Source organism: Aspergillus aculeatinus, assembly GCF_003184765.1.
Source record: "Aspergillus aculeatinus CBS 121060 unplaced genomic scaffold BO66scaffold_2, whole genome shotgun sequence".
NCBI lineage: Eukaryota > Fungi > Ascomycota > Eurotiomycetes > Eurotiales > Aspergillaceae > Aspergillus > Aspergillus aculeatinus.
Window position 1 is genome coordinate 95,490 of NW_020291471.1, and position 11,412 is coordinate 106,901.

Genomic DNA, 11,412 nt, shown 5'->3' on the forward strand with positions numbered 1-11,412 from the left:
ATCAACGTCAAAACAAGTAACGATCACCCGGTGATCTCATTCCCGTTGTTCTCGCAATTTCTCTCCTGCCAAGCACTGAACCCAGCAAACAGAAACCCAAGCCGCCCAGCCGTCATGAACAGGGGTTGTCATTATCTGGACACCAGACCAGATCTCGTACAAAGCAAAGTCATGAGCACTCACTCACTATACGAGCCAATCTCCACGATTAATTAAACCGGTGCACAATACTAAGTACAAGTAATAAAAAAAAAGCGTTTGCCAACGGGCTCCGGAGGCCATCCGGGCATATTCTCCGTCTTGGCACAGGACCGTTCTTTTTCTTTGCAGAAACTCGGGATTTCCGAACGGCGCTAACGCGGGCTTGCAGCACGCCGTTTATTCCTATTCGGGCAAGGATCTGATCATCCGCGGCCCGGTGTTTCCAGTGGTAGGAGTATGCCCTAAGACTATTTACTTCATACTGCATAGTGAAACGTGCATGCTGTCATCCAGGCTCTATGTTTTACTGCATTCCTTGGCAAGTGGGCATGGTGGTTTCCGGTGCAGCAGGTACCTCCCAGCGGGTTGTGAGTACAGATTCGCAATGCTGATCTCTGCTGGCTATCTCGGTCTCTCGATGTGCTCCACTGCCTGCGATCGTTGCAGCCATGTATAAATACCTGCCTTGATGCCGATCAAATGGGGTTTGTAGATTACCATCCTCTCTTCCACTCTCCACTCATTTCTTAGAGAAAGCTAGCCCACCATGCGGTTGCACGCCGGAGCCCTCCTACTCTCCAGTCTGAGCCAGGCGCTGGCCCGCCCAGCCAGCACCCGCGACACCTCGTCTCTGATCGTCGAGGACGCCCCCGACCACGTCCGCCCCTACGTGATCCGGCACTACTCCCACGCGCGGGCCGTGACCGTGGGCACGCAGCTGTACCGGTTCTACGTGACCGGCCCATCCTCGGGGTACGCCTTCACCCTGATGGGCACCAACGCGCCGCACAGCGACGCGCTGGGCGTGCTCCCGCACATCCACCAGAAGCACTACGAGAACTTCTACTGCAACAAGGGCAGCTTCCAGCTGTGGGCGCAGAGCGGCAACGACACGCAGCAGACGCGGGTGCTGTCCGCCGGGGACTACGGCAGCGTGCCGCGCAACGTGACGCATACATTCCAGATCCAGGACCCGGACACCGAGATGATGGGAGTGATTGTCCCTGGTGGGTTTGAGTGAGTCCATCCCCCGACCCCGCTTTGCCCCTCCCACCGCATAGCCTAACGAATACAATGAAGGGACCTCTTCTACTACCTCGGCACCAACGCAACCGACACAACCCACACCCCCTACATCCCTTCGTCCAGCGACAGCTCCTCGACCACGGGCCCCGACTCCACGACCATCACAACCCTCGAGTCCTTCGACGTCTACGCCGAACTCGCCTTCACCCCGCGCTCCGACACCGTCAACGGCACCGCCCCCGCCAGCACGGTCTGGCACAACGGCGCCAACGCCCTCGCCTCCACCGCCGGCGACCCCTACTTCATCGCCAACGGCTGGGGCCCCAAGTACCTCAACTCGCAGTACGGGTACCAGATCGTCGCGCCCTTCGTCACGGCCACCCAGGCCCAGGATACGAACTACACCCTCTCCACGATCTCGATGAGCACCGTCCCGAGCACTGTGACGGTGCCCACGTGGTCGTTCCCGGGCGCCTGTGCGTTCCAGGTCCAGGAGGGACGGGTCGTGGTGCAGATCGGGGAGTATGCTGCTACGGAGCTGGGAAGTGGCGATGTCGCGTTTATCCCTGGGGGGGTGGAGTTTAAGTATCACAGTGAGGCGTACTTCAGTAAGGTTTTGTTTGTGAGTTCGGGGAGTGACGGGTTGGATCAGGTGCTGGTCGACGGCGGGGAGGAGTGGAGCTCGGTCAGCTTTCCGGCCGATTGGTAGGGTTCGTTTTTGGTTTTAGAGGCGGGGGGCGGCGGTTATAGATCTTACTTGTATTATCTTTAGTCTTTTTTCTCGGGAAGTGTGGTAGCTATATGAATATATTCTTTTGCATTAGCAAGGTGCGACGCTTGAGATGGGAGTTTCTTGGTTTGGAGGCTTAATATGAACCACTTTGGGGGGCGCAGACAAGGCAACTCAGGGGCTTTACAAGATATATCTTGATTCAACATGACCGCCATGAAACATCTCGAAAGCACGCATTTGTCACACATCACCAGGCCACCAAAGGACCAGTTGCTTTGATGAAGAGCGAGTATTATAAGCATTCTGCATTCGCCAAAACAGATGGGATTGAAGATAATAACATCCTGGCAAGATGTTGGTAAATCACTGATCGCTTTATGATGGACATCACATCATGCTAAGCTGATGCTAGAATGGAGGTGCAAAAAGATAAGAACAACAACAAGAAATATCCTCGATGGTCTAACGGTCATGATTTCCGCTTGTCAATCCCAGCTGGGAACAAGCGCGGGAGACCTGGGTTCGACTCCCAGTCGGGGAGATTCCTTTTTTGTGAATTGCCGGCATAGTGCATCGTATGTGGCTCAGCATCTACACAAACATCAATTATTTTTGTTCCCCGGAGTCGTTCCTCATCGAGAATACAACACTGACCAGAGCCAGACCCATCTACAGCTATGCAGATCACCTGCTTCTCAGTTTATGCTCGGGCTCGTCGCCAATCTCCTCCATCTTCGCCTCCAACAGCCGTGTCATCCTCCCCACCACCTCCCGATACTCCGGTTCATGATAGATGTTAAACAGCTCCAGAGGATCCTCCAGACAATCAAACAGCTCCCACTCCTTATATTCTTCCCCGCCGGGTCTGGCCCCCTCCACATCCAACGGCTCATTGTACCAATAGATCAGCTTATACCGCTGATCGCGGACCCCATAATGGGCGTACGCCTCATGGATGGCATCATTATGCATCCAATACCGATGGTACGCGACCTGCTGCCACCCGGCCGGCGGACTGCCCCGCAGCACCGCCCGAAAGCTCCTGCCCTGCATATAACTCGGCTGCGCCACGCGCGCGAAGTCCAGAAACGTCGGCGCAAAGTCGACGTTGCAGACGATGTCCTCGCCGACCGAGCCCGGCGCGATCTCGCGCGGGTACCGCACCAAGAACGGCATCTGGAAGCTCTCCTCGTACATGAAGCGCTTGTCGAACCAGCCGTGCTCCCCGAGGAAGAACCCCTGGTCCGAGGTGTACACCACGACCGTGTTCTCGGCCAGCCCGGGCTCGGCGTCCAGCGCATCCAGCAGCCGGCCCACGTTCTCGTCGACGCTGTGGATCGTGCGCAGGTACCGCTGCATGTACCGCTGGTACTTGAAGTCGGCCAGCTCGGCGGCCGTTTGGAACGTAAAGACCGTGCCGTCGTCGACGTCCACCAGCTTGAGGCTGCGGATCGCCTCCTCCGTCTCCGGGGCGGGCACCTTGCGCCGCCCGTCGAACATGCGCTCCCCGACCTGCCGGGCCCCGCCGTCGGGCTGCGCCAGCCCCAGATCGAAGTAGGTCATGTCCTCGGCGACGCGCATCTTGGCGGCCTGGGCGGCGCGCGCGCGGTGCTTGTACGCGTCCGAGTAGGTCGCGGGCACGCGGATGCGGTCGCGGTACAGGTGCTTGTGGCGCGGGTCGCACTCCCAGCTGCGGTGCGGGGCTTTGTGGTGGCACATGAGGAAGAACGGGCGCGCGCGGTCGCGGTTCCGGATGAAGGCGATGCTCTTGTCCGTGATCAGGTCCGTCGCGTACCCTTCCTCCGGGACGCCCGCGGCCGGCGTGTCGGGCCCGATGAACGTGGGGTCGAAGTACTCGCCCTGGCCCCGCAGGATGGACCAGTAGTCGAACCCCGTGGGCTCGTGGGGCTTGCCCTCGCCCAGGTGCCATTTCCCCACCATCGCCGTCTGGTATCCGCCGCTGCTGCGCAGGTGCTTGGCCACGTTGGGCAGGTGTTTGTTAATCTTCGAGGCCAGTGTCAGCACCCCGTTGACGTGGTTGTACGTGCCCGTTAGGATCGCCGCGCGCGACGGCGTGCAAATGCTGTTGGTCACGTAGCAGTGGTTGAGGCGCATGCCTTCGTGCGCGAGTCGATCCAGGTGCGGCGTGTGGTTGATGTTGGCCCCGTAGCAGGAGATGGCCTTCGAGGCGTGGTCGTCTGCCATGATGAAGACGATGTTCGGGGGTGGTGGGGGTTTCTGTCGGATCGTCATTTTGATGGCCGAGGTGTCAACTGCTACGGGTGAGAAGGTTAGGTGGGAGTGACGGGACGAAGTGTTATTGAATTGTAATGGCTGCCAGGATGAGCTGGATTATTTGAGTGGTCAGTTCTCGGGACTACTCCGATGTCGGGTCGTGCCAGCCCGTGCTTTGCGCAGCGAAAACGTCTTATCTGCGCTTGAGACGCGTGCCCTTGAGTAACAGCATGCATGGCTGGTACTCTGTTTGGGAATAGGCGGGATGAGCAGTGGGCTGAACCAACGATGTACGAGCAAGGGATCTGGGGTAATCCGGCTCCACTATGGCGTTATGGCGGCGGATCTCTCATCCGACACGGGAACCATATCGGTCAACACCGTCTTGAATTGTTCCCGACAGTCAAATAAGCAGAATATCAAGTCTAATAGAACTGATGCATACGAGACATAATTAGAGAAGAGATCCTGCTAGGCTCTTGACCGTTCATGGCAGCATTTCTGACAAATTCACCTATGGGCAGGACATAACCAGTCCCTCGGAATTATAGGGTTCGCGGAAGCCACCTTGAATTGCAGAAATGTAATCAACAAACCACACAATAACCTGGAGTAGCACTGTCTTTCACACGAATTGAAAGATTCCCACCTAGAACTGTACGCCAACGGCTATGTTTTGCATCGAAGTAGACAGGTGACCTTCTCGGAAGAAAAGAAGGAGTTTAGATAGCTGAAACATAGCGTACAGGAAACTATAATCTGATAGTAAGAAGCTTAAATAGATTAGCTCCTTGCAATGTCTTTACACTCTGAAAATTCAGATACTGCCTAAGAAATAAACCATATCCATGGTAACTAGAAGCAGCAACAATAGATCGCTGTACTGTACATTAGGTCCAAATCGACCAAACTATCCTACAAACAAAGTCATCTACACTGCCTCCTCCGCAACCAGAAAAGCCCCCCACAGCTCTACTGTGTACTGTACCCTACAGCTGCATCATCCTAACACAGAGACTCCCAAGCGCGTATCAAAATCAGAACCCCCACCCAAGCCCTACTCACCTCCCTCCAACCTCCCCCTCCAGTACCGAATCCACCCCCTAAATCTCCTCCGGCGGCTTCGTAACATGCGTCAACTTATCCCTACTCCGAAAATCAGCCAAGCACACCCAACCATCCCCAGACCCCGAACCACCCCCCGGGAAAGAAAGGGGAAAAAACAAACCCATTCAACTTCTTCACCCACGCCCCAAACCCCGCATGGTCATAATCCTTCTCATTCCACATATCCTTATGATACACCACCTTCTCGGCGCCACCACCACCACCACCGCCGGCGGACGGCTCCAGCCGCAGACTCACCAGACTGTCCACCACCTTGGACGCATGCACCCCGGCCACCGTGTACCGCTGGCGCTGCTTCCAGACCAGCTCGTCGGCGGACGAGGCCACCACCTCGGTGGCCAGCGTCTCCGACCGCGCGAACAGCCGCGGGATCCCGTACCACTGGCCCGCGATCTTGTGGCGCGTGTCGCAGTAGCTGAGCGGGTCGTCGTACACGGCTTGCTCGGCGTAGACCTGCATGTCGGCCGCGGAGGCGCTGCCGCTGTACAGATTCAGGATGTGGCGCTGGATGGCCTGGCGGGGTGGGGTCAGGGGCAAGGAGGCGGCCGGGTCCGGGGCGTAGGAGGGTTGGTGCGTGCTTGGGTCGAGGGGCGGGGAAGGGTGGGGTTCGACGGCGCGTTGCGCGGGGTGTGGGGTCGTTGTTGAGGGCATTTCAGCCGTATCGTTGTTTTCCTGAGGTGGAAACTGGGGACTGGGCCGGGGGGGTTGACTGAGATGGAAGGTAGGTATAGGGTTAGATGTGGGAGGTATGAGGGTTTGGTGGATTTGCTGGCTGGTTTATGTATGGTATTTATGCTTTTGGCGGGGGGGGGGGTGATGTCATGGTTGGATCAAGGGGTTGAGTTGGTTCATGAAGTCATTCAAGGGCGGGAAGTCGGTCCGCCACACTTTGTGGCTTGCGTTCTTGCATGAAAGGGGTGTATTACAATATGACAGTTCTTGGTGCCGAGTTGCAGTTTGCATGTCGTGTGGTCTATATCTACGATGGACAGGATGGTGGCTGCTGATGCGCGATAGGGCTCTGAGTTAGGGCAAGAGTCCTCCGAGACAGGCCGCCGAGGGGGAGTTCAATACTGTACAGTACAATACTTTTCTGCTTTAGTTAGTTTGTCCGTTCCAACCTCCTCTGCTCAGCAGCCACCCCCCATTCTGCAGCATCTGGAACACCGCGTCGGGATCATACTTGCGCGCAACCTCACCAAGCCGCCGCACATTTTCCGCGCCGTAACCAGCCAGTGGATCCTGATCGCGCGCCGCATAGTTGGAGTACTTGTACGGGAGATACACCCCGTGCTCCTTGGCCGCTGCTTCCGCTGCGTCCACGATCGAGCGGATTGCCTGTCGGACTCGGTCTTCATCTTGTGCATGCTTCCAGTCGGCTCGCGCCAGGAACCCTATCGCCACGTTAGTCACGTGCGAAGGCACAAGGAGACATAGGCGGCGGGAAGGACGTACATTGCTGGCCCACCGGCTCCAAGCCCAGCGGACTGTTGGCGGAGACCTGCATCGCCAGCGAGGACATTGGCTGGAAGACGGTGGTTAGGGTCAGCCCCTCGACGTCCTTTAGCGCTTCTACATGCTCTGCGTGGGCTTTCTCGATCGCGCGATAGACCTCCAGGCACGGTCGGCTGGACATGGTGCGGAATTCGTGACTATCCCCGGGAATCAGTATGTGCTGCTACATGAACATGAAAAGAGCGTACAGGGTTGGTTCGGCCTCATTGACCGATGCGACAGCCTGCACGAGATCGTACACAGACCGCACCCCGGCGGGGACAAAGGTGGCGACGGAGGGGATATTGTAAAAAGGCTCGAAGGCTGCAGGCCGTTCGATCGGGGCGCAGTAGACGTAGACAACGAGAATGAACTGGTCGGTCGCGTTCCAGATCAGAGTCGCCTTGTTGTCAGTCTCGATGGCTTGGTGGTATTGCATGAGTGCGTCCAGCAGTGGCTCGCTGGCGGTGGGCGGGTAGATCTGAACCTCCGCCCAGATCTGGTTGGGGATGGTCACCATGTCCATCCGAGTGACGATCCCTGGAATTCAGTCAGACGGGTTGATTTGAACCTGGAAGGCTCGAGTCACAAACCATAATTGGGACCGCCTCCTTTCAGTGCCCAGAAGAGATCGCTGTTTTCTTGCGCGTTGGCATTGACGATCCGGGAGTCGGCGAGAACGACCTGCCACCGGTAGGGTTAGGGTTGGGGGATGAGACAACGAGAAACATCAGATCCAGACCATACCTCGTAGTTGCACACGTTCATCGCGCCCATGCCGTACTGACTGTTCTGGAATGATATCCCTCCTCCCAGCAACAAGCCCGACACACCCACATCCGGGACGCGGCCGCCGGCCACAACCACACCGTGCGCTTCTAGACCCCGGTAGACGTCCAGCCACCGCAGGCCCACGCCGATCTTGGCAACGCTCTTGTCATCCGACAGTTCGATCTGGTTGAAGTTACTCAGTGAAATGACCACGCCGCCCTCGTTGCTGGTGAACCCGGGGATCTGCAGCCGGCCCCCACCGCGGATGGAGAACTTCACGTGGAAGAATCGGCACAGAGCCAACGCAGTCGCAACCTGTGGCGCCGATGACGGAGAGACGATCACTTGGGGCTGGAGCCAGCAATTGGTGGACCTGCGCTGATCGATGAGTGCCCGATCGGGGGTCTGGTGGCTGATTGTCTGGTGCGGTGCACATACCAAGGCATTCGACGCTGGGACTCGTACCCACTGGCCCCTGGAGCCACGCTGTGGCCGGAGAAGCATAGATCAAACGCTTGGGACACATGGGAACCTCTTTGCTGGTCTTTCTCGGCGTCAGGAAGGGCAGTGTACGCGGAGAGAACAGCCTCAAGCCGGCTGTGGCGCTCGACATCTAGCTGAGCAGCAGAGAGGATGGCAGCTGCGGTCGGAGTCATGGTGGCGGCGGCGGGAGAAACTCCGAGAGGGGTGTTGAATTCTGCATGCAAAACGTGGGAACAGGGAGACGGAACGAGTTTTAATCAAATCCAGAGTGTCTCGCCTTTCATGCCGAGGCGCCGTTTCCCATAGCCCCCTTGGCAAGTGGGGATTGTCACGGCACGACGTCGACGCTATCCCAGCCGGACCGTCGACGGACCGCAACTAAAACCCAATACCGGCTCGATATGGACGGGAAGTCAAATGAAATGGGCGTTAGGGTCTCACCATTGACCCAGTATGACCCAGGATGACCCACTGTTGCGATTCCGCAAGCGATCCTTCAGGGCCTTTTGCAGGCTTGCACAAACCCCCTGCCCGCCCGCTCCCCCACGGTTCCCGCTCGGTCTTCTTCGTCTGTTTCTTTCCAACCGTTTGTCGATGTGACTGACCCTCTGGATTTACAATTGCTGGTGAGCATGGAGAGCCTTCTGCACCCACGCAGTGATGGCAGCGGCACGTCGCATATGACCATTGCTGTGCGGGTTGTTGTGCTGGCTCTGGCGATTCCCACCACTTTGGTCTGTGTCTTGCGGGTTTGCTCTCCCTCTCCCTCTCCCCAGTTGACCCATCACAGGACCCAGCCGGCTAAAGTGGTGACAGTTGTACCTGCGCAAGTTCGTGACCAAGCAATTTGGGTTGGATGACTGGCTCGTGCTCATCGCGCTGGTAAGTGGTGCAGAACACCGCCCGTGGCAACCTCATCAACCGACTGACATTGTCGACAAGATCGGGGTAGATTTGTTCTCAGCGCTGGCATACACGATCACGTACTACGGGCTGGGAGAGCCGCTGCAAAATGTCTCCGCCGACCAGCTCGTGGTCTTTCTCACCGTCAGTTGCCCTCGAATGAAATTGCGATCGTTACTAAAAACCAAACCAGCTCGAATATGCCTCGCAGTGCGCCTACCTCGTCATCGCCGCCACCGTGAAAGCCAGTCTTCTCCTTTTCATCATGCGCCTGTTCCCCACCCGATTCGTCCACCTCGTCGGTCGCTGTCTGCTGGGCGTCATCGCCGCCTTCACCCTCTCCGGCACCCTGGCGCTGGTGTTCCAATGCCGGCCCGTGCAGGCGGCGTACGATAAAACCCTCACCCACGCCACCTGCTATACCCCGGAGACCTCCTACGCGATCCTCATGATGCAGGGCGTCGTTATGTTCGTGCTGGACGTGATCATCTTGATCCTGCCCATGAGGCCCATCTGGCAGTTGCAGATGCCCATGAAGAAGCGGCTGTTGGTGATTGGGCTGTTGTGCATTGGTGCGCCTTGCCCCTTTCTGGATTCTACACCCTGAGGCTAAATGATGGACGTGTAGGATTCACCGCATGTGTCGCGGCACTCGTGCGTTTCTCCACTCTCAAGTTCGCCAATGACACCACCAATTTTACCTGTAAGTGTCACACCCTTCTCCATCTAAATTGATGGCTGACATGTCAGACTCGGCATCCATGTCCCTGATCTGGATGGAAATCGAGTTCAACCTCGGCCTCATGTCCGGGTCCTTATCCTCTCTGCGGAAGCTGTGGGGGCTCCGATCCCTAATTTCGAAGAGCCAGGACAGCCGACACGGCGACTCAAGACAGTCCGCGGCCTTCGACCTGGTTCCGCGGAGCTGGGGCCACCGCGGGATCACGAAGAAGACGGAGATTCTGAGGGTGGTGGAGTCGAATGGGAGTCAGGAGCCGATTGCTGCGTCGTAGATTGTGCGGAGCACAGATGCACACAGTAGAGTACGTTCGCATTTGAGAATGAGGAGTCGTGAATTGTTAAAAGTCCATTTGGTGTTTTCAGTCCTTACGCAAGGATTTGGACCTAGTTAATGATACCCAATGAACTGATCTATTCTTTTGTGTGCGGTGATCCCCCTTGAATGACCTCACGAGCAAGGGGTGGTTGATAACTGCACCTATGCTTGAATACCCTGGCTATGCAGGCTTCATCATGAAGACTCGTCAGTCAATACTTAGTAACATACCTTGGTGAGCCTGAGTGAGGCTTCACTTTTCTCATCACAACCCATGATTGGCATCCCTGGAACCGAAGCTCGGAGAACGGTCGCTCCTTGGCACCAAGGACATGTTCTGGCAATTTTCAGTCTGATTAAGGCAGTGAGTTTGCCAACACTAAGGAAAAAGAATCGAGCATGCAACCAGGGCGCGGCTCAAGCCGCCAGCTGGGAGTCAGTACGAATTATTGTAGGTAGGCATGGAAATGGTACACTACGGGCCGAACCCGCGCCCTACGGCCGCCCCCCCTGCGGCCTCGGGCCGGTCGGCAACTGGAGCCTGCCCTCCTTTTGTTCTGCCTGGTGGGACTCACTTAGGACTTTCCTCATTTTCCCAAGGTCCTCGCAGCAGAGTTTATTTCCTTTCTCGATGCTAGCCTGTGTGAGTCAGGAAGGTGAGCTGCGCGAGCACAGGTTCCACTCCTGGGATCTTCGACAACTGGTGGGCCTCCGGGTCGCGGGTTGTACCCAGCAGGCAATTCATACTTTGGCTATTGATATGATTGAGTGTAGATTCGATGAAAGTCTACCCCGGAGGCCTGCATCAAGAGAGGGGCCGGCATTCATGCATCCCAGCACCGAGTGAATGCTGCAGTTCCTTGAGGACTTTGTGATATCAATCGAGCAAAGGATGCCCGTTACGCTGGTGGTTCTCGCGCATTGGACGGTCCTGCTCAAGTGCATTAGCGCCGTGTGGTATCTGGACGGCTGGAGATAGCATATCATACTGGGGATCGTGGGGGCCTTGGAACTCGAGTTTCAGCCGTGGACTGAGTGGTCTTTGCCCTGCTTGAGGAGTCGGAAGACGTGAGAATCGTACCGCTGACGGGGTCGGTAGAGAGGGTATAGCCTGCGGGTAGAAGGATTGGTCTAATCAGGCGAAGTGCGATAAGGGAAATAAGCCTCAGGCCGGAATTGAAGTTGGATTATCCTCGATATACACTCAGGGAAGATCGGATTCAGCGGCTGCAAGGCGGGCGGTCTACATGGTCCAATAGCGAACGTTGCTGGGGAGGCGTGCGAGGGGCTGGAACAACCGATCAAGTTATGGCAGGGCTAAATTGGAGCTGCTCTAGGAGACTTGAATCGCAGTGAATCTAGAAACTCGAAGTATTCTTCT

General features: G+C 56.9%; 6 protein-coding genes and 1 non-coding gene across 7 annotated transcripts; 4 read left to right on the plus strand and 3 right to left on the minus strand.

Moving 5' to 3' along the window:
- Positions 1-586: 586 nt before the first annotated feature.
- Positions 587-1,936, plus strand: BO66DRAFT_449491 (quercetin 2,3-dioxygenase anaerobically complexed with the substrate kaempferol; the record flags this gene model as incomplete). Its single annotated transcript, XM_025651783.1, has 3 exons — positions 587-641; positions 810-1,218; positions 1,282-1,936. 3 exons carry the CDS (start codon positions 587-589, stop codon positions 1,934-1,936), a joined length of 1,119 nt encoding a protein of 372 aa, XP_025508548.1.
- Positions 1,937-2,411: 475 nt separating this feature from the next.
- Positions 2,412-2,501, plus strand: BO66DRAFT_t11. The gene has a single exon. It is a non-coding gene; the product is annotated as a tRNA-Asp (tRNA).
- Positions 2,502-2,644: 143 nt separating this feature from the next.
- Positions 2,645-4,260, minus strand: BO66DRAFT_449494 (sulfatase family protein; the record flags this gene model as incomplete). The annotated part of the gene is made up of 1 exon (XM_025651784.1): positions 2,645-4,260. The coding sequence occupies exon 1, from the start codon at positions 4,211-4,213 to the stop codon at positions 2,645-2,647; it is 1,569 nt and encodes a 522-aa protein (XP_025508549.1). The 5' UTR covers positions 4,214-4,260.
- Positions 4,261-5,297: 1,037 nt separating this feature from the next.
- On the minus strand, positions 5,298-6,069 carry BO66DRAFT_387560 (uncharacterized protein; the record flags this gene model as incomplete). The annotated part of the gene is made up of 2 exons (XM_025646335.1): positions 5,424-6,069; positions 5,298-5,341 (listed from the first exon to the last, which is right to left on the minus strand). The coding sequence occupies exons 1-2, from the start codon at positions 5,972-5,974 to the stop codon at positions 5,299-5,301; spliced, it is 594 nt and encodes a 197-aa protein (XP_025508550.1). The 5' UTR covers positions 5,975-6,069.
- Positions 6,070-6,421: 352 nt separating this feature from the next.
- Positions 6,422-8,532, minus strand: BO66DRAFT_425157 (FAD-binding oxidoreductase; the record flags this gene model as incomplete). The annotated part of the gene is made up of 6 exons (XM_025650215.1): positions 8,027-8,532; positions 7,565-7,961; positions 7,411-7,501; positions 7,027-7,357; positions 6,779-6,975; positions 6,422-6,717 (listed from the first exon to the last, which is right to left on the minus strand). Exons 1-6 carry the CDS (start codon positions 8,242-8,244, stop codon positions 6,422-6,424), a joined length of 1,530 nt encoding a protein of 509 aa, XP_025508551.1. The 5' UTR covers positions 8,245-8,532.
- Positions 8,533-8,751: 219 nt separating this feature from the next.
- BO66DRAFT_407525 (uncharacterized protein) lies at positions 8,752-9,987 on the plus strand (the record flags this gene model as incomplete). Its single annotated transcript, XM_025649065.1, has 6 exons — positions 8,752-8,820; positions 8,888-8,953; positions 9,014-9,118; positions 9,168-9,546; positions 9,603-9,677; positions 9,725-9,987. 6 exons carry the CDS (start codon positions 8,752-8,754, stop codon positions 9,985-9,987), a joined length of 957 nt encoding a protein of 318 aa, XP_025508552.1.
- Positions 9,988-10,146: 159 nt separating this feature from the next.
- BO66DRAFT_65213 (uncharacterized protein) lies at positions 10,147-11,007 on the plus strand. Its single transcript, XM_025653470.1, has one exon. The coding sequence runs from the start codon at positions 10,306-10,308 to the stop codon at positions 10,876-10,878; it is 573 nt and encodes a 190-aa protein (XP_025508553.1). The 5' UTR covers positions 10,147-10,305; the 3' UTR covers positions 10,879-11,007.
- Positions 11,008-11,412: the final 405 nt, after the last annotated feature.

Coding starts and splice junctions, on each gene's coding strand:
- BO66DRAFT_65213 (XM_025653470.1), top strand. CDS start 10,306: ATGATTGGCATCCCTGGAACCGAAGCTCGGAGAACGGTCGCTCCTTGG.